This window comes from Diorhabda sublineata, chromosome 4, assembly GCF_026230105.1.
Source record: "Diorhabda sublineata isolate icDioSubl1.1 chromosome 4, icDioSubl1.1, whole genome shotgun sequence".
Taxonomy (NCBI): Eukaryota; Metazoa; Arthropoda; class Insecta; order Coleoptera; family Chrysomelidae; genus Diorhabda; species Diorhabda sublineata.
The window spans coordinates 18033328-18055362 of record NC_079477.1 but is presented as its reverse complement, the minus strand read 5'-3'; the positions used below and the strand labels follow the sequence as shown (position 1 = coordinate 18055362).

General features: G+C 31.1%; 2 protein-coding genes across 3 annotated transcripts in view; one reads left to right on the top strand and one right to left on the bottom strand.

Annotated features, from left to right (window-relative positions):
- Positions 1 to 5595: 5595 nt before the first annotated feature.
- On the bottom strand, positions 5596 to 9464 carry LOC130442711 (EARP and GARP complex-interacting protein 1). Its single transcript, XM_056777047.1, has 6 exons — positions 9327 to 9464; positions 9140 to 9274; positions 8620 to 9012; positions 8339 to 8559; positions 6453 to 6611; positions 5596 to 5774 (listed from the first exon to the last, which is right to left on the bottom strand). Exons 1-6 carry the CDS (start codon positions 9366 to 9368, stop codon positions 5615 to 5617), a joined length of 1110 nt encoding a protein of 369 aa, XP_056633025.1. The 5' UTR covers positions 9369 to 9464; the 3' UTR covers positions 5596 to 5614.
- A 1294-nt stretch (positions 9465 to 10758) lies between these two features.
- LOC130442815 (KH domain-containing, RNA-binding, signal transduction-associated protein 2-like) overlaps positions 10759 to 22035 on the top strand; it is a 37422-nt gene continuing 26145 nt past the window's right edge. The window contains exons 1-5 of one of the 2 annotated variants that reach the window (XM_056777172.1): positions 10759 to 11252; positions 13570 to 13694; positions 15107 to 15261; positions 16274 to 16503; positions 16898 to 17164. In XM_056777172.1, the coding sequence (XP_056633150.1) occupies positions 11036 to 11252; positions 13570 to 13694; positions 15107 to 15261; positions 16274 to 16503; positions 16898 to 17164 (994 nt within the window). In that variant the 5' untranslated portion in view covers positions 10759 to 11035. The remainder of the gene's footprint in view (positions 11253 to 13569; positions 13695 to 15106; positions 15262 to 16273; positions 16504 to 16897; positions 17165 to 22035) is intronic. The other variant, XM_056777174.1, reaches the window with a different exon arrangement.

The window sequence follows — 22035 nt, the reverse complement described above, 5'->3', positions numbered from 1 at the left end:
TTGATGTTGTGGAATTATATCCAGGTTGGGATTAATTCGTTGCAGTAACAATTTCTCAAAAAGTTTCGAAATTGTGAGCAGCAAGCTTATTGGTTGGATGCAATTGTTAGATCTTTTTCTGGTTTTGGGATAAGTATTATTTCAGATTTTTTGAATATTTTTGGCCAGTATTGCAGTTTCAAGATCACGTTAAATATACAGGTTAGTATCACGATCTCTTTTTTGGGCAGCTTCTTCTACATTTTTGGTATTGTCATGTCAATGTCCGGCGATTTCTTGTTTAAAAGAGGAATTGTTACTTTGATTTCCTTTGGAGTTGTCAGCCTTATGTTTGTAGGGTATTTATCTTGATTTCTATTTAGTTCTTTTGGATAGTTTGGTCTGGAGTATCATTAAGAGAGGTGGTGTCTTGAAAACAGTTCTACTTTTTCTTCGTCGCTCCAAGCCCAAGTTGCTGGATTTGGTATATAATTGCGAAGTGGGGAGAAAGCCATTACTTTTTCCCAATTTGATTTCATTGGTCTCCATATTGAGTTATAGTAACAATTAAGCTTTGTTATATACTGCGAAATACTGTTTTCACGCATTTGTTTCTGTTTTAATTTATGGGTGTTGCTTAGGCGATTGTGTGTATTTGTCCCTGGTACGTGACTCCTGTGCCACTTCGTTTTTGCTTTTCTTTTCTCAACAATAAGTCGTTTACTTTCTATTGGAATATTAATATTGTTGTTTAATGTCACTTCTGGAGGAGTAGTTTGTTTGGCAGTTTCGCGAAGTACACTGGTTGATTTTTGTATACTTCTTCTACTTCGGAGTAACTTTTCAGGATAACATTTAAATTTATGTTACTGTTTATCACGTTTCTATATATTTCTTATTTTTTCTTTGAGTTGCACAGTTGAGTAGGTTTCTTATACTTTATAACTCAACTACTTACAGTCACTATTACCGGCGTGTGATCTGAGGACGAACCGTAATTACGAACAATATCATAGTAGATTGATGATATACTACCCGTTATAAAGAAGTCTAGGAGGTCTGGCAGTTTATTAGGATTACTTGGCAAGAGCATTGGGGTACCTGTTGAGAGGAATGAATAATCCTCTTCATGCAATAAATTAGAAAGTTATCTACCTTTGTAGTTAGTTCTTAAGGTATTGTTTTAACTTGTTGTGGTTGTTGTTGAAGTTGCTTGTAAATGATCTTTTTCGAATTTTGGAAGTTCATAGTGTTTGATTGTTGATTTAACTAGAACGGCAGTAACCGCATGAGCTGTATCTGGGTAATTAGTCTAGTATACATTATAATGAGTTATTTTAAGATATGATTTTTTTGGGAAATGAGTTTCACTAATTAAAATTATGTTTAGTTCATCTTCATGCTGATTAATTCTTATCATTTCTTGGTTGCTGAATGCCCCGATCTTTTACCGTTTGTGCATAGCTGAATTGTCGACGTTGTTGATTTGGTAGTGAGAGGTTTTGGGAATCCTGGTTCGTCTGTGATTGTTGAATGTTGGTTTTGAATTTGTTGTTATTATTTTCATAGAATTTGTGGTAATAATCACAACCTTTGTAATTAGCAGGATGAGGTCCTCCACATAAGGCGCACGTCGCTGGTGTATCCGGTGTATCCTTGCTTTTCTTACAAGTTTTGGTTCCATGGAAACCCCACATTTTACATAAATAAATAGAAATGTGAATGTTACGCCAATAATGCTACGGAAATTCGATATCCGCATAATTAAAATATAAAATTTCTTTTACTTATTACGCGACATTGTGACGATCATTAGTAAAAAATTGTGAAATAGTTCCACTATTAAAGTTATTGTGCAGTAAATAAAGTTTTTTTTTGAAAAATACTCGAAAGTGTGTGAAATAGGCGTCAGTCGGCATTGTGCTACAGCCACGTGAACATGTCCTCCATTATTGATGTATAATGCTGCAGAAATCCATCGGAGAATGAGTCGTGTATATGGGGAAAACTTCATGAGTGATGATGTGCGTGAATGGTGTCGAAAGTTTAAAGATGGCCGTAATGATAAGCATGATAAAGAGATCCAAAGGCGCAAATCTGTCGTTTCAGATGACTTGGTTCAACGAATTGACAGAATGGTTGAAGAAAACCGCACATTCACCATTACTGCTTTGTCTACGGAATTTCTAGAAATTTCAAGGTCTGTTTTGTACTCTACTTGAATTCATCGGCGGCAACTTTCTTTGAAGACAGTATTGACAAGTTTGTCTACAGATATGACAAATGTTTCAATCTTATGTCGAAAAGTAACCGTAAGGTACCAATCTTTTGATGATAAAATTATTATTTTATATGAACTTGTCTTTTATTTATAGCCTATCGGAGGTTGAAATAAACGGCTCTCGTATAAGGTCGGTTACAGTAAGATTTTGTGTGAACATATAATTGGTATCGTCTACACTGGGCGACGTTATTTTCTTTTCTAGGCGGTGCGATTTCGATAATTCTGTTTTATAGTCCTTTTATTTTGTATATTTCTTTGTTGTTTTCTTTAGGTTCCAGGTCTACAAAAAACATGTTTAACGGTTCCTTAATTTATTTGTGTTTTACATTCATTATGTTTCTATTTGTTTGTAACTCATTTTTGATGTCTTCCGTCTCTATACTGTTATGAAGATGTTTTATGAAGACTCTGTATGTTAATTTTTAATCTTTAATCTTTAATTTAATATTCCATTCTAATAATTTCTGACACTGTTTCTAAATTTTTTCCACTCGCTACTAAAGGTCACCTTAGTTTGCTCCCTTTCAATGGATAATATTGGATAAACTGAGATGGTTTTCATAACTCTACCCTATATCTATATATACCTTCCAGATTTAAAAAAAAATCAATAAAAATTCAACATCATTGGTAATGATATTTAATTGAACAGATCTCAGTTCTAAAACAGAAGAACTTAACAAAATATTGGCAAAAATCAGGTGTTACTAGATAGTACTGAATTTGACTTCTATAGAGGTGAACAACAATACACAATCTGTGAGGATGTTTGATGCTGTTTAGTCTTTTTCTGTGTTTTTAGTGATTATGATTTGATTTTATTTATTTTTGTATTTTTTGTTATTTCCTAAACGTGTTTGCGTTGTTAGAAAAAAAGTTGTATTTAAGAATCGGTCCAAAAATGACGAAATTTGAAGTAACATCATTGAATATATTGCAATCAGATGCAGATAACTGGAAGAAAGTGAAGCGGTTTTTAAAGCGGGACATCAACAACTAGTGACTTTGTATTGTCTTTGAAGTGCAAGTTATGGATGTTTTGTCTCTAAAAAATTCTTTAAACAGGTATATTACTTCACTATTTAGACTAAAATTTTTAGATAACAATTTTTATTGTTTATAAAACAGCAAAATTAGTTCGTATTCTGGCTTTGTTGTTTACCTCTATTGAAGTTTGAAAGAAAATTAAAAGATGTCGTTCACTTCGTAATTTTCGTGAATAACAAAATCTAAAATTATATCAAATATCATTTTGAAAATTGTTTCTTTAATTACAATAACTGAATGTTTTATTATAAATTTTCACATCTACCACCTCAATAAGTGTAAGTAGTTTTGAATGTTTTGATATTTTTATATATACATACAATGATCATTTTTTTATATTATATGACTATAATTTCAGTATGTCTATGTATGATAAGAATATATATATATATATATATATATATATATATATATATATATATATATATATATATATATATATATATATAAATTTCTTCAATTTCTTATTTTGAAAGAAAATAATTATCCAGAAAAAATGATAAATAACATATTCAAGAAAAGGATAAACAGATACTACAATCAATTTAAACACAAAACTGAAACGAAACATCAAAACATAAAACATTTTTCCTTACCATATGTACAAGGACTTTCCCAACAATTATCGAATTATTTAAATAAATATGATAGTAGTATAAGTCATAGAGGACGTAATACATTATTCAAATATTTCACTAAATTAAAATCTAAAACACCAAAAAACAAAAGTAATATTATATATCAAGTGCCTTGTACTAATTGTGACGCTGTCTACATAGAGCAAACATCTCAGTATTTAGAAAATAGACTAAGAGGTCATCGATATGATAAAAAAAATAGAACTGCATTAATGAACCATGAAATATGAAAAAAACATAAATTCAATTATGAAGATTCAAAAATTCTTGAAACGGAATCTAATACACGAAGCATTTGAATACTTATGTATACATCGTCTGGGAAATAATTAAGATTTTCGGTGGTTTTGAATCTTATTCTTCTAAAAATTTTGAATTTCATAAGTTTGAAAATTCAATTTTGATATATTAATGCATCTAAATGTTCTTGATTTTAGGTCTCTTCTGTTTTCTAGAAAAGTCGAAACGCCAAAATGTATCTTTCTTCTAAAAATTATCAACAAAAAAAAACTAATGTTTATATATATCAAGACGGATAGTCTTTACTGACTAGTTAGAACAAAAACCAATATATTGCAGCTTGCAGCAAATTTTGGAAAGTGAGAATTCTGTATTAAACTATAAATCCAAGCTTTCAGGAAATGTTCATCCCATCATCAGGAATCAATATAAATAGTGAAATAAATAAAAATTCAAAGTATATATTTTTGCAAAATACCATGTGATGTCAATTATTAAAATATATGTATTATTGGATAGTTAAATCAATTTTAATTACATATTTTTAAATATTTTTACGTATTCAAGAATTTTTAACCTAATTTTAATTACAACATACATTTTCAATAGAATAGAAACCGTAACTTCTTAATCTCTTACTATGGCTTACTTCGTTAAGACAACACAACACTGAGAACAATAGTGGGGAAAACAAGAAGAGACAGAGTAAGAAACACAGATGTCAAAGAGCAGTGCGGAATACAAGACATTGTAAGATGGGGAAGACAACGTAAGAGGCAGTGGTAGAACCATGTAAGACGGATGGACGAGAGCAGACTTCCGAGAATAGTCGTAGAAAACAATCCGCCCGGCTCAAGGCCTCCCGGGAAACCACCTAAGAGGTGGAAAGATAGTTGGCAATCCACCTCTCAGGAAAAGATGCAGCTTCAGAATTAACAGATCGACAGATTACCAAGAAGTAGAAGAAGAATAAGAAGAAAGTTTGAATTTTTATTTACTTCCCCACATATACTGTAGTAGATGATGGGAAGAACACTTCCGAAAGCTTGGATTTATATATAGTTTAAGTTCTCACTTCCAAAATTTGCTGAAAGCTCCAATATATATATATATCTTCTATATCTAAATTTCTTATTTCTTAGACCTTTTAATATGTTTATGTTTTGAAAAGTTCTTGATTGTCTCTTCTTTCAAAGTAATCTTTGACTTTTCTTTCTTTATCAAAATATCATTATATTTTATATCAAGAACATTTCAAAACATATATATATATATATATATATATATATATATATATATATATACATATATATATATATATATATATATATATATACATATATATATATATATATATATATATATATATATATATATATATATATATATTACAAAGTTGGCCAGGACTTTCTTTGATATTTTTTATTCATAACATAATTTGGTATTTAAGTGATTTTTTCACGTGAGATATCAAAAGTCGACCATCATAACTAAGTGATGCAAAAACCCATGGCTCGGCTGGAGACCATTCAACACAGTATACGCTGTCCTCATGTTCACACCATTGAAGCGGTCCATCTTTTAATCTGCAAGATAATATAGTGTGTTGCAATAATAATTTCAGTTCTTATGGTATATAAGACATTTTTCACTTTTACTAATATACACAAAGCAGGTGGAACTTTAGGAACCGTTTGTGATATTCATACAAACACTGTTTATTTATACACCACTAAGATAGTGGTGTGTTGGCGTAGTAGTAGTGGTAAACAGTGTGTTCAAACAAATAGACTTTTCGCATGTCTATAATTATTTTGTAAGTTAAAATGTCACTTATCTTACATTTTTCTCAGAAGTTTGAATTTTTTTTAATTGAATAAAATTAGAAAATCATTTCTACATTAATAACGATTATATTAATGTAAAAAATAACTTTTTCTACGTATAAATTGAAAACGTTGAAAAAAGCACGATTTTGATGAAAATTATTCTGATTTAAAAGCCTTTAAGTTGGGAAATCAGAACTTATATTTTAGTAGAGATGGATAGAAACTCCTAGCATTAGATAGCACACAGATGGACTTTCTGTCTGTCTCACCAATCAAATGCTCCACTTAAACAGGCGCGAAATTCAATTGGTAACTGGTCTTTGAATATTGCTATTTTTTAACAAACTAATATTTTTCATTACTTGATGTAAGGGTCAAAACCAGAATATTTTTGGTAAAAATTTACAAAATATTGAGATCAATATAATAACTTACTTTTGCTTGGTATCAAATCCCTCTTTATCATCAGTGATAAGAGTTTCACTGATATTTTCTGAACTAACACTTGCAGCGCTAGAAAGTAATACTCTTGCATCTGAACTGGCTGTAAGAACTAGCTGATCATGAAATGGATTAAATCTTACACACCAAATCCTGCAAATAGAGATTTATGTGAGCTGTTATGTGCCAGGTTGGAAACTCTTCATTAGACAATGGTATTTGGATCATTTTAAGTGTATATGGCTAATATTAGAAAAGGATGAACCAGCTTTTTTAACAGAATGGAATCTAGAGATCAAGAAAATGATAGAGAGTTGGAAACATCTTATAGAAAGTAAATACTAAATTAATTAAATAACAATTTTATCCTCGTATGATCATAAAAATTGCTAATAACAATATAAAAGTTTTTGCAAAATGAATTTATTGAAGATATAGGAAAAAGTGCCCTGAACTATGTATTAAAAAAACCACAAAGCAAATATGTAATAGAAATAGCCAAACTAGATTTACGCATGCAAGAGATAAGTTAAGAGAATTAATCTTTTAAGGTCATGATGTAGTAGCTCTCAGACGAGATAATCCTGTTGCTATCTTGTGTCACTTTACTTCTAATTTAGAAGCTATCTAATGATGATAGAGCAGGTACAAAGAGGTAAGCATGAAGAAATATACGAAACAGTAGAATCACTACATAAATCAATCAAAGTTGTAGAGGAAGAGAATTTTGAAAATATTGAAAACTTTTGCTTCCTACAAGAGCGGGTCACTACTCCGCTGTCTCCAGTGTAATAATTTACCACCAATTAGGGGATTACTACCCTTCTAACGAAAGCGCTGTGGGTAGCAGGGGCTTACAAACGCCTGGACAAGGTGCTCCCGGATTCCTTGATGAGGTTGTCTGCTTTGCCCGCACCCAGCTTAATCTTGGTAGCTGGACTTCTTTCCCTTATAAGAAAAATGGGTCTATATTAGAGTGAAATTTGGGAGGGTGAATATCAAAACAATAGATCTAATGGTAACCAATAAGTAACGATAAAAAATAAAAACAGAGATACACAACAAAAATATAAAACCAAAATCTACATATAAAGTTATATTTATCTGGGCAGAGTCGAATTTTTGGAATCTTCCTTTGGGTACCAAATCTGCACCTCCTTATATAATATATCACAACATGAATTAATTTTTTCTTTGGAAGTGAAAAATTCGTATCATATAGATAATAACTATTTGTCTAATAATCAGGAATTCTCTATATTTGAAAACTTATTATTGTAATAATACACTCAATATTTGGAAAACAGTTATAAGACAATTATATGTAAACACTATGTAAGACTTCCCGTTTATCGCGGTCACGAAAAACTCCACTTGCAGTCACGAAACTGACTCCGCTCTCACTCTTGAAACTAACTATCTTTATTGTGGACCCTCCATTTTATAGAATATTCTTTGGCTGATTGAGATCCCCATGCAATTTGTTATATTTGTTGATGTATTCCTATCTATTCAGGTTGGTATGTAGCATTGTTTAACAAATACCAAACAAACATTTGTTGGATCAGTTGTTTACTGCTTGTGAAAGTATTTTATTGTTAGAGGACATTATAAACTTGAATTATCTAAAATTATTATTTCCTTTTGTTTTCAATTTACTTTTATAGACTTATGTCTATTCCTATAGACTCAAACGGAAGGAGAAATCAACAAATTAAGTAATATTTTAGATTACTGTGATTACTGGGCCACAACAATTAGAAAAATGACTAAAAATGTAAATAGCATATGACAAGCTTCTAATCTTGAATTGGTGATTTATTTTTTTTCTATATTCTGAAAACAAAAAGTTTCAATTTTTACAAAAACAAATAACTTACCAATGTGAATGATCACTTCTGGAGAATACAGGACTGCTTGTTTGTCTGAAATCCCAAATTTTCAGAAAACCATCATCTCCACAGGTTGCAAGGTGGTATAATTTATTCATATTGTAATCCATATCTCTTATAAATTGAGAATGAGCATTATCTATATTCCAGGCTAGTTCTCCCGACCTTATATCATATGTCTTTATGTGAGTTTCCGTCAATGTACTGAACTATTGATGGAAAACAGCATTTTTAATGATATTCCCTGAAGAGCATTTTCAAACACCTACCTGATTACAATTTTGATGTGGATTCCACTTGCCATTAGTGAATTTTGGACTATTCTTGCCTTCTAATAATATACTACTTACAAGTTTCCCTTCAGTTTCAGAAATGTCCCAAAGGACAACATGGGTATCTGTCAAAGTCACTGCAGAATTAGCAATTGTCGGATGAAATTCTGTTGTTCTGATATCATTTCCTAGTGAAGTAGAATCCAGTTTTGTAACTATTTCTAAATTTTCAATTGTATCATGATTTTCAATTTCAGGTAGTCTTAAAATTGCACTTCTCATAACACAGCTGTTTTCACTGGTGAGAGTGTTGTAGCAAGTAGATATTTTAAGTGGATCTATAGGACTTGATGTCAGTTTCCATATTTCACCTTCAGAATGATGAAATACCTATAAATATCGAGAAAACTACATTAATAGTTACATTAAAATCCGAATCTAATATCAGATTAATTATAACTTTATTAATATTATTTGCAAATTAAACAGGCGAATAGGAAGACATAAATAAACTCACAGAAGTTTTTATTGTAGATATTTCTTCATTGAATTCTATTAAATGAATTTGATTGTTAGTTTGTTTAAGTGATTGTGTTCCTATTATAAATCGTATTTTTTCTGTTTCTGCGTATTGTGGACATAATGCTCTGGACTAAAATAATAAGACATACAATATTTGAAATATTCAAAAATAGTCTGTATACCTGAAACTCTAGACCGTAAATTACAGAATTTTCATTATCCATGATTTAAATATTTGTTTTCTTTCATTCTTGACAGCATGTGGAATAACGTCAACGGGGATGCCAGATTTCACGATATATGGTGAGATCTCACAAAATTTGTTCTTAATCTCAGCTCCAATATCACTGATCTAAACATATGAAATCAAAACTAGAGTAGTGCATTATGTTACTAGGCGTAGAAAGCTATTATTATTGTAGAGCCCAGATTTTTGCACTGCCGAGACGTTAGCCGAGGCTGGGCAAATTGGGCGAAACATAAAATATATTGGGTCCTCTGCTCCGAGTGATATATTTTTTATTCAAGCGTGTCTGTACATTAAAATTCTTCTTCTCGATACATTTTTAAAATACACCTTTCAAAAGTGACAAACTTCAAACAAATTAAAAATTAAATAACAGTTCCTGCCTACTTGGTTACAACGCCCATAATAAGACGTTGCTATCGTTTCTCATTATTTTGTTACTAGTACATTAATGAGCGTTTATTATTTTACTAGTAAAAGAATAGGTTATTTCTACGATCTGTGTTGCCAAAAATGATAGAGATATTTTATTATATTATACGCTTGAAGAAACATAATTTATTATCTTTACAAGGAGAAAAATTCAGTATCCAAGAGTCTGACCGAAAATAAGCAATGCAAGGAATATCATTCCTCGGTTCAAGAATAGGAATAGGATCACATAACATCATAATATTTTTTTTCCACATAGTGTATGTCCTCTAGATTAGATGGTATGAAGTATAGAAGATTACCAGAAGTTGAACTTTACCGCATTCCAGCGCTAATTCTGAAAGAGTGTTTTCACAAGAAAATATTAACAAAATTCAGCTAAGAAATCGCTTTAAAACCACGAAGTTGGAAGGGCTCCTTTCAATAAAAAGCTTAATTTCAAATAGCGGTAATTGCTACAACTACTGTGTCTACAGATTTAACAAATAAATTAAATTCTGCAGCAATGTATCCCCCAGAAATTGATTCAGATTCGGAATAAATAAATTTATTTTTTGATATCTCGTTTTTACATCATATACCATACCGTTTTGCGGTTAGAAGCATATAATATTAATGTTTCGACTACTTTCAGTATATGAAAATATGATTTATCAAATCATCAAGATTGAAAGTAGTAGAAACATCAATATTATATGCTTTTAAACGAAATTTTTATTGAGACCTAAAATCAAGATAATTCATCAGAAAAACGTATAAAAGAGGTTTAAGAAGTAAGAAATTAAAGAAATAAGTAAAATATTGACTACTTGTATTTCCTTCTTTTATTCCCACTCCAGAAGTTTAACTTCGAAACTTCGAGGTTTGTTATGATTTTCTTACCACGGCCCTCACAATTTTTAGCTTCTAACCATTTGGCATCTCTGAACGTTAAATAGTTCTGTCAACGTCAAAGTTTTTGTTCGACGCCAAGAAACTATTGTCAAATGTTCAATTACTATCTTAGAACTAAACAAATTCCATAATAATAATAGATCATTGTTAATTGTTTTTGAACTCGGAATTTTTACCTAAATTAGTTATAGTTTTGCATATTAACTTATATTGTTCGCTGTGCATTTTCGACATTTGAGAATAGTAGCCCCGGCGAGCAAACTTAGGTCGACATTTTGTTTCTTTTAGTAGTATTTGAAAGCAAGTAAAAACTAAAATATGAGCGAAAAGTTTGAACCCAATGGTGATTATTATGCAGAAAATTTTAAAAGAAAGTCTGGCGCAGAGCCCGGTACAAATGGTACCGAAGATAATGCGGAAACTGAAGAGAATATAGTAATTCAAAAAGCAAGTGAATATGTTAGAGAATTGTTAGCTGAGAAGTTATTGATTGATCAAAACAAATTACCTAATGCCGCTCGGTTGTTGGAGCAAGGTATTTACATAATTTATTTTATAATGTATAGAAATCACTCGCATTTTTTGGGTTAGATACTAAAATTTATACACCTTCAACTACTAATGTAGTCCTAATAATGGATAAGAATCTGAATTTTTAAATACCTCATCTTCCCATTGAGTGATGAAATCAACACTAAAATAAAAAATAAATTTTGACCCCCTCAGAATTTGATGAAATTTGGTATGAAGGTTGTCCATAAAGAGATTAAGAAAAATACAAATTTTTTTTAAACATCAACAATTTCAGAATTAAGACTATGTAATGTTTTCCAAAATTTGAACCATTGTTTTTCTCCTAATTGAGCTGGAGATATGGGAGAGGTGTCATTTTTACTCAGTTTTAAATGCTCTTTCTTTTGATATGCAATACAAGATACTGTTATAAAAATCGTTTTTGAAAAATCAAATTCAAGATTTTGATTTTCTCAAAAAGTGCATTTTTGAAAATTTTAAAAAATTTCCTATTAATAGTTTATACTTTTGGTAAGTGATTCTGAAATTTCCAAAGTGGGAGGCTAATCAGTTCATAGTTGAATGATAATTTTTAAAAAGTTTATGAAACTATTAGTCAGAATATGTACTACAGATTTCTTTACTATATTATATAAATCATGAACTTGAAATTAAATTTTTAACATTATATTTAAGGCAGAAGATTTTCAGAAGTTGATGATTTGTGAAGTTTTTATAATTTTTTCAGATGTTATTACATAATTTCTTCCTGTAGGTGTTGTAGGATCCATTAACTTGTGTCATTTGTAGTTTTTATGGGCAGTTTTGGATGGTAACTGTTCCCTCTGTTGTATCTTCAGAGAACATTTTTACACATATCTTCAATACACTTGAATTTGCAGCCATTTAGACATGATATTGCTGTGTTCGCTTAATAGTTACTGTTTAGCTGTAACAACTGCTCAGAAATTTCTCAGACTCAACATACTCTTCTTATGTTTAAGGTGAAATAAATTTTTAATAGCATATTAATAAAGTTGAATAGGTATTAGAATTTGGTCATTATAAGAACTTTGTAGGCTAATATAACACAGACAGAAAAGAAAACTGGAAGTGAGCCTGCCTCAATTTGAATATTGATAGTTCTTTGTGAATATCTAGCAAAATTATCTACAGAATCAGTTATTTCTTTGTACAAGGTATGCATTTACGTATGTCTTGCTCAATGGTGAAAACTAAATACGGTCATAATTAATTTTATTATTTTTTGAAGATCCTCCACAAAAATTTATACCCTTTTTCATGCATTTGAATCAATTTTTAAGTAAAGTACTTTATTGATTCATTAAAGTGATTATTAGGCTAGTCACAAATTCTTTTGATTGGGAGCTTGTATTGCCATGAATAATGAATGACATCTTCTCTTGTTTTTTTAAATTATAATGCTTTCTGGCTAATATTATGGCTGTATACTATGTAAGATTGACTGATCTAAGTTGCTCTAATGTGATTGTAATTACATGAGTTTGAGTTAAAAATAGCTTCACGGATATATAAATGGAAAATGCTATTCAATTGGTCTACCGATACAAATATAATACTGAATTAGATTGATTTTTTTCATCTCAGAAATGTAGCAATGAATTTCATGAAAATTGAGGATGCTGCTGGCCCAAACTCAGATCATTCTCATATATTAGTAACAACTAGTGAACACATTATAGTAAGAGAATTTAAAGAAACTAATAACAAAAGTGACTAGGACACTTTCAATCAAGAATTAAATGACACAATGAGCCTAAATGTACTAATCTGAACAATTAGATGAAGAAGCTGAGAATTTAAATCCCAATTAACTCACAAATATTTGTTGTATACATTAGGAAAATTCTTGGTAGTGGTGTTGTGAGCTTCGCTATTGTAACCGTAATATCTCCAGATAGACTTCTCCAAATTTGGTACACAACGTTTCCCTGAAAAATTGCAGGATGAACGATTTCCTCGTAATATGAAAACATAAGTGCGGTAAATCAGAGGTTTGTAGAGGTTCAACAATCTTTCAATTTCTTTCAAAATGCATTAGAAATTGTAGGACATTTAAGGGAACAATGTATTAACCTTATCGAAGATTATGCTGCAAAATACAAGTGTTGTCCTTGCTAATTTTTTTATGAGTGAGTCAGGGGCGGAGCAAAGAGCCCTTGGAAAAGTAGAAATTATCATGTTGGAAATATCTTCGGCTTATTGGTGATGATAATTTGATGATTTTCATGCCTAACATTTTTATCCAAAATTAATATATTTTGGGTAAATAGTATAGTATTCATCATTTTTTTCAGAGGTAGCTAAAACTCAATCTCTAGGAAGAGCTCCTGTGAAAGAAAATAAATATGTTGACATTTATAGAGAGAAGCCCATCAAAGTTACTGTCAAAGTCTTAGTACCTGTTAGAGAACATCCAAAGGTAGGTTTTTCATTATTAAAATGATTTCTTATTGATTTAATTTTCAAACAAACATAACAAAATTGCTAGGTATCATAGAATTAAAAAACTTAGTCCTAACTTTGTAAAGTATAAGGCTCTACCATCTACATGTTTCAATATGGCGTTTGTATGTAAACAGTTTCATTGTGTGCATCAAAATATTTGTGTGCTCATTTTGAGTTAATATGAAGTATTATAGGTTTAACTAGATTTTATTATGTTACAAAAACATTTTGAGGGATGGAAGAAATATATAAAACATTCATTTTTTAAGCAGGAGTGAAGTTGTAATATTAAAAAGATTTCGTATTAGTCACACCAAACTTGCACTTAGTTATTTTATTTTTTCAGATAGTAGTGCTGTTTGTTATACTATGACTGTCACGCATATAGTCACTGCCTACAGAACAATAAATCCACATATAGAAAGATAGTATTAATGATCCTCAAAACTATTAACATCTATCACAATATATAATAAAGTAGAATTATGTATTTTAATAACTTTGTAACAGTTCCTTAAGTAATTGTCATATTATTTGTTCCTTCACCAAAGAGGAATTGTAACTCACACGTAACATTAAGAAACAATCCAAAAACGTATTTAAAATTACTTCCAACTGTTTTTTTGTTAGAATTACAATGTGACTTGTTCCCTTAAAACACATATGGGCAACCACCGGCCCGCGAGACATTTTGGAAAAACCCAATTAAAAAAATATTACACTAAACTAAGTACTTATACTTAGTACTAGTACATATACTTATACTAGTACATATCTTTAAAAGAAAACACTTGTTTGTGCTTTTTATCTTATCCGGCACAGGATATGATATGAATAGACTATAAAAATGTGGAGTCATCAATAGATTAATGAATCCCATAGCCTACACAAGTTTCCTTGTGTTTCCTTAGTTTACTCACGGGAGTGACGGTGAGGCGGCAAACATCAAAACCTTCGATGTTTGCCGCCTCACTCTTTGATAATCACTTATTTGATAATCATTTATTGGTACAACTACTCCAGGAGCTAACGACTAAGTGTCAAAATATACTTCATTAGAGGACGAAGGCGGAAGTCACTTTTATTTAAAATTGATATTAAAAGTTAGTCGAGAGACCTGTAAAACTGTGACTTAATGAGAAAAACTTCCCTGTGAGTACATTATTTCATGTTTGTTCATCAAATATTTGAGTGAATCTATTATCAGCTTAAAAATTGTGTCAGTTTGAAAAAAATTACAGTTATAGACTAACCAACAGTCTTAAGAAATGAATAAGTATTAGCATAACCATAATGTGAAACCAATATCTGTATTAAGCTTTTTTTTGTGTCAATGATGCATCAATTCAACATTCACCAGTTTGTAATATGTAAATTTTCTTTTAGTTTAATTTTGTCGGTAAACTTTTGGGGCCAAAAGGTAATTCTATGAAGCGGCTTCAAGACGAAACAATGTGCAAAATGGCCGTATTAGGAAAAGGATCAATGAAAGATAGAGCTAAAGAAGAGGAATTAAGAAATTCTTTGGATCCTAAATACAGGTAAATAAATATGTGTGAAGATTCATTTATTTTTTGTAAAGATATTTGAAGTATGGTAATAAGAGTGCTAGAATTAATATAATAAATTACAGGCCTATGCTTATGCTCTATGCTATTTCTGAGGTTTGAATTGAACACATACTAGAGTACCGTAGATATTTTTTAATTGATCAGCAGCATGAGTTTAGGCAGGAAAAATGTACGTTCACTGACCTAGACTTATATCAACATCTTGAAGGACTTTGACACTGTCAGCCATGTCTTGTTTGGGCTTTTTAGAGTGATTGCTTTTGCTTATGACCAATAAAAGCTCAGTTTCAAATCTAATATCAGCTACATGAGGTGTTTCTTATTTTTAATTTATTCATTAATGTTATAAGTGAAGTAATATAGGATGAATGACTCGGTCGGAGATGGATTGGAATATCTGATATGACACAAGCTAAGGCACACATGGGCCTTCTGTCTCTTTCACCAATCAACCTTCTCCACTTAAACTTGACCGAAATTTGATAGCTGAATGGCATTTTAACTGGACACAGTCATCTAAGTTGCCATTCCCATACTATAAACATCATGGATGATATCAAATGCCCTTAATATAGAGAAGGAATCATGTCATTAGTAAGCATTCACATGTTCAAACTCTTGGGCAAGTCGTACAGTTTGCCTAGTGAAGTTAAAAGATTCTAGCCAAGGTGCCTGATTAGTTTTCTAAAGAACAACTGCCTTTAATATTTTAAGTGGGTCACTACGGTCCTATTAGTTGGCCTATGGGCACAGAGGTCCCTGACTGCCCACAACCCAATATATGAACAATGGATAGAATCTAACTGTAATTTGTTTATGTAGCTAAAGAATCTGGCTTGTTACTAGAATAAAATATTCGTCAGTTACTTCATATTCTCCTTATTTTGATTTAATATCTAGTTCTGATTATTTTCCTTAATTTGTAAATAAATAAATGAAATATTTGATAGATCAGCTGGATTTCATTTGCAAATTATTGTAGCCATTTATCAGATGACCTCCACGTCGAAATTTCGGCTCTTGGCCCCCCAGCAGAGGCTCATGCAAGAGTTGCATTTGCATTGGCAGAAGTGAGAAAATATCTTATACCCGATAATAATGATAATATAAGACAAGAACAAATGAGAGAAATGGAGTTATTTGGAGAAAGAGGAAATGCTTTAGATGATAGAGATACCAGACTAAGGAGGTCAGCTCCAAGCATTCCTAGACGTAAGTATTAACAGCAAGCATAATAGTAGGTGGATATCAATTCATGAAATTTAATACAGTTTTGTCGAAATTATGATCATTACCATTTAGACTGTCTTCAAACTATAGCATTCATCCAACATTTTTTGTTACGTGATCTCTCATCTTGCCAGTGATATATTCATTTATTGAGATAAATGGATTGCCTGGTCCTAGAAACTTGGAAGAACAAGGAAATAGCTTCCTTGAAACCATTAGAGATACTGAAATACATTAGGATCTTGGAACTGGAAGGCAAAGTGTAGATGTAACAAGAACTACAAAAACTAATATCTGTATCCATTTTCGTTGATACTTGTCGAATTATACTTCCTAATCTATTTGTTTTTGCTCAAAACTTTTTTTATTATTTCAGCATCTATACCTAGACCACTTCCTCCAGCAATGCGTACGGTTACAAGAGTACCTGTAACTACGCCTAGAGTTATGCCTGCAAAAACTAAAATTATGTCAATTTTGGATCGTGCTCGTGTTGCTATGGAAGAGAGTTATGGATATGAAGATGATTATGGATCTACTTCGCCAGGTTACAGTAGTTTTTCTAGCTCAAGAGCACCCTACACTTCAGGATATTATGACGACTATGAAACTGATTATTATAAAGGCAGCACCTCCGGTTTTGGTAAGTAATTTATCTTAATTTTGGTGACAGTTAAGTATGAACTTCACTCGATTAATAGTCATAGTAGAAAAGGAATTGGACAAATATATTTTGGATTTGGTGATATTGTGAGCTGAAATTATTAATTTAGCTTGTTAATGTCACTTAAGCACTTTCAATTATACTGGAAGTTCTCCATTTCAATTTTTTTAAATAGATACAGATAATTCAAGTTTTATTCACCAATTCTATTTAAGATTTTTTAACAAATGCTTTTCAGCTAAAATTGTAGGTGTATCCGAATCCGAGTTTTGGACATGCTGCTCACCAGTTATATGTATTTATTGATACATAGAATGTCAAGGATCCATTTTGTTGGTCAGATCACTCTTTTGATTTGGTTTGCTTAGGTGTGGGTATTTGGAGTTTATACTAAAAATTTGGTATTTCCCAAGCCTGTTATGAAAGATGAAGATTTAGAGTATTATTTACTTCTATTTCCCTAACAGTAAACCATATTTCAAAAATTATAAGACATAACTCGAAGAAAATAAATCATAAATGTTCATAATTAGATGGTGGTAATTATTCATTACAAAATTACATTACTCCCTAAAATTAATGCAGAACTTTGAAATTTAATAAAAAAATTCACTCCTTTTTTCAAAGCACTAGCATTAATTCCTTTTTTTGTACTCCTGATATAAACTCGCGGAGATAGATATATATATGGAGTTATTAGATAGTGCCTACAGAGCAAGATAGGGAAGAAATCGGGGCAAAATAACAGTCCAGGCTCGTCAACAGTACAGGGGTTTGTGACAAGGTACATAGTTTAAAGTTAGTGTAGAAACTGTTAGATTTATGCTTAAGCTAATGCAGTGTCCTAGGCAAACAGTTGATCCTTGGATAGACAATTATCAAGTATTAGAAACATAAGCTAGATGGAGTGTTTTGTTCATAATATGTTTGAACTCAGTGCCATCAATACCTCCAATTTATCTTTATCATCATCACTTTTAATCGAAACTCTTTGAGTCACACCCTGCATACCTGGGAACAAAAAATTTGCTAAACTAGAAAATACGTTTTTGGTAAAGAGTCATGAAGTTGGAGCTAACTCCTACTGTATTTGATATCTAGTAACTTCTCGTTTACCTATGTGATTAAGTAGGTATCGAATTTTCTGGGACTGTTCTAACTGTCTTGGACAAATATGGGAGGCTGTATATATATGTAAATAAAATTGGTTATAAAAAGAGAGATAAAATTTAATATAAAAATTTGTAAACTCGGATGGAAATTATAGGATTAGATTTCAAATAACTTATTTTTTAATCTACTTTATTTATTTAAATTCCTTGAAGAAGTGAATAGAGATGATTTTTCTTATGATGAATGTGTAGTAATATCATTTTCCTTTTAAGAATTTGATCTATTCATTAAACCCATTTAACTGCTCTTCACTGTTGAAAATTCCATAAATAAAAAGTTATGAAATTGAATGTTGTATCATGGAAAGCTTCTATATCTGTAGTATATATCATCATTTGAAGGCTAGCTGACATCATTTTGGTTCCATTCCACCTTGCCAGGAAGTTTTACGTTGAATTTCTTATCAAGTAGGTATGTCCGTTGGATCCTATCTGGAGACATCATAAGGACATGTGCCATGTTGGCAGTTTTATTCCGAGTTTGTTTTTTCTATGGCAGTGCGCCTTGGCAGTCTGTAGAGACCCGACACTTATAGGGGCCCTCAGAGCAGTCGTCAGTGTTTATCTTGCCGTTCCAGTTACCTCCCACAGTACAAGTATCGTAAAGTTTTTTAGCGCCGCTATAGCCGTTTTTTGGTAGGCCTTTCTACCAGATCAAAAAAGCGTGAATTAATCTAGAAGATGATCTCTAATATTCACATTTAGGTAGATCACCTGAGACCTCAGCTGCCCCTAGTGATCTGCTGCTGAAGCTGCATGGTTGCCAAATACTTCAAATACGCCTTTTTTGTTTTTTAGTAATGAATAGAGTTCGGTTAGAGAATATTATTTAGACTATGAGTATTGTAAATTTAATTAAAAATTTTTAAACTTTAGTTTGTTCACTTGTATCATCAGTTTATTTGAAAATTGATATTTATTTTATCATTGTCTAAAAATAAATAAGTGCTATATTACTGGATAGAAAATTGAAAACCCTTTTAAAAGCGGTGTCACATGCTACACATTTAAAATTTTTATAAGGGTTGAGGTGCAGGTAACTAATTTTATTCGGAAAGTGTTTCACATTCATAATTACGCTAGTTTACTAATAATTTAATCATAGAACAAATTATTTATTAACAAGTTCTAACAACTGGGTTAATATCATCAAGTGCTTTGTGTTAACCATCCATTTATATGAATTTGATTATAAGTGATCAGATTTTTATGTTAGTGAAAATATAATTAAAAATAATAACGATAATAAATTTTAATAATAACAAACTACGGAGTTTGAAATTTATATTTAATAAAAATACTAAAGTATCCTTTTTTACTTTTAAATAATTTATAACATATGTTAATAATCTAAAAGAATAACGCCGGTTTTTAATACATATAAAACAATATTTATCAAAAATATACAGAGAAGATTAAAATGTTTTATCAGTTATTCAATCAAAGAGAATACACAGTGTGATCTAAACCGATTTTTTCTTAAAGAATAAAATTGACTCGATATTTTAATTATGTTTCAAAGTTAATATTGGTTAAAAATACTATCAATTTATATCATTACGACAAATGGAACTATCAACAAATTATCTGTGGACGCGATTTTTGGAAAAAAAAACGGCCATAACCTTACTAACATGAGAGTTTTGATTTCGACTGAACTTAATAACAAATATTAAGGAGGTTCGAGCGAGAAATTTCGCAAAACAAGATATATTTTTTTGATAGTGTAGAGTATCACGAATCCAACAGTACCCTTCTTTATATGTATTATCAAGAAATTTGAGTGCGTGAATGGTATCGAAAGTATAAAGATGGCCGTTATGATATGCATGATGAAGGGGGCCAAGGACGCAAATCTGTCGTTTTAGATGACCTGGTTCAACGAGTTGACAGAATGGTTGAAGAAAATCGCAGATTCGCCATTACTGCTTTGTCTACGGGATTCCCAGAAGTTAGACTACATTGGCGGCAACTTTTTTTGAAGAGGATATTGAAAAGATTGTCTAAAGTTGTGACAAATGTCTCAATCTCTTTGGTGATTATGTCGAAAAGTAACCGAAAGTGTACATATCTTTTGGTGATAAAATTATTGTTTTATAGGAACTTTTCCTTTATTTATAGCCTATCCGAGGTTGAATAAAAAACAGCGCTTTTATATTTGATTAGTAAGAAATTAATCTTTCTAATGGTGTCAGTCATTATGGCGATTATTGAACAAAAATTAGCTAGTTATTAGCTAAAAATTGTCATAGTTCAATGCATATCCAGTAACTTTTTGATTTTGACACATTTTTACACTCACAAACTAAATATATTCCACTGTAACAAGTAACTATAGTAACCAATGTCGTTATAGACTGACGGTTATTCTTATACACATACCTTTACATATACTTTATAAGTGTATATATGTTTGTATCAATACTCGACGTTTATTGGCTGTTTTGAAAAAAATCAAGTGAGTGACTATTTGTTTTTAATAATATGTTAACGTTCAATTTAGCAAATTTTATGCATTGTTTTAGTTCATAATTAATTAATTTAAAATTTTTAATCATAAATACATGTTGAGTAAAAATCAATAAATTTTAACTAATTATCTGTCTATCCTGCCATAGGTCTTCCGTCAGTTCTCTCTCCTGAATTTGCTTATCGATGCCCTCTCTCCAGCTTCTTCTATTCTGGTCTTCGTCTTTTTTTTTCCCTTGTGGTGTCTATTTTAGGAACTGTTTAGATATTCTTTGTACATGACCATACCAGATTAGTCGTTTCGTTTTGATGTTATTGATTAATGTGTGTCTGACTACCAGTGCCTCCTTTATTCTATTCTACCATTGTCTCCTTTATTCTTTCCTACCATTATCTCCTTTATTCTATTCTACCATTTCTTATCATATCCCTGTCTTCATTACCATTTTGTCCCTTAATTGTTTTATCTGCCACACTTCGCTGTCATATGTTACAATATTTTTAGGGATCGAGTAATATATTCGTTGTTTGTTGATTTTTGATATCATTTGTTCCCATAATATTCCATTCATTAAAACTTTTCTGCCATGTGTATTTCTCTCTTTGATTGCTGTGTAGAGTGTTCCATCTTCTGTTATTTTCTTTCCTAACTATATGTATTCTTTGCAGTGTTTCCTTCAGGTCGATGCCTTGTGCTGTTGCTCCGATGCACAATCAGTTTTTTTATTACATTTTTTATACATTTACTTCGAAATCCCATTTCCTGTACTCTTCTATGAGTTTTCCAGTTATTTAGCTTAAGTCTTCATGATCCCGTGCTATTACTATATGATCGTCTGCGAAGCAAAGTATGTATAGTGTAGTTGTTGTCACTGAGAGGTATTCTCATCCCCCTGAATTCCTGCTTTCACATTTTGAGTGCTTACTCCAAGTAGAACTTGGCGAGAAGCAACTCCCTGGTTTTATACCTTTCGTGGCAGTTCAGATAAAGCCTGGTTTGCTTCAATTTTCGTCATACTATTTTCATATGTTGCTTTTATTAACCTGTTTGTGATGTTTGTTCTAGCGTTGTCCACAGTTTGCTAAGAGGTACACTGTCGTATGTCTTCTGCAGATGTACATTTAATAAATGCATTTTTTTTCGATCATTTGTGTAACACAGTATAGATGGTCAACTGTGGATCTGCCGGGCCTGAAACCAGCTTTTCT

Bases quoted from the DNA above. Each gene is read 5' to 3' on its own strand.
- LOC130442711 (XM_056777047.1), bottom strand. From the start codon at position 9,368: ATGGATAATGAAAATTCTGTAATTTACGGTCTAGAGTTTCAG. The intron at 9,013-9,139 runs GTGAGTTTATTT...CGATATTTATAG, and splicing joins TATCTACAATAAAAACTTCT to GTATTTCATCATTCTGAAGG. The intron at 8,560-8,619 runs GTAGGTGTTTGA...TTCCATCAATAG, and splicing joins CACATCAAAATTGTAATCAG to TTCAGTACATTGACGGAAAC.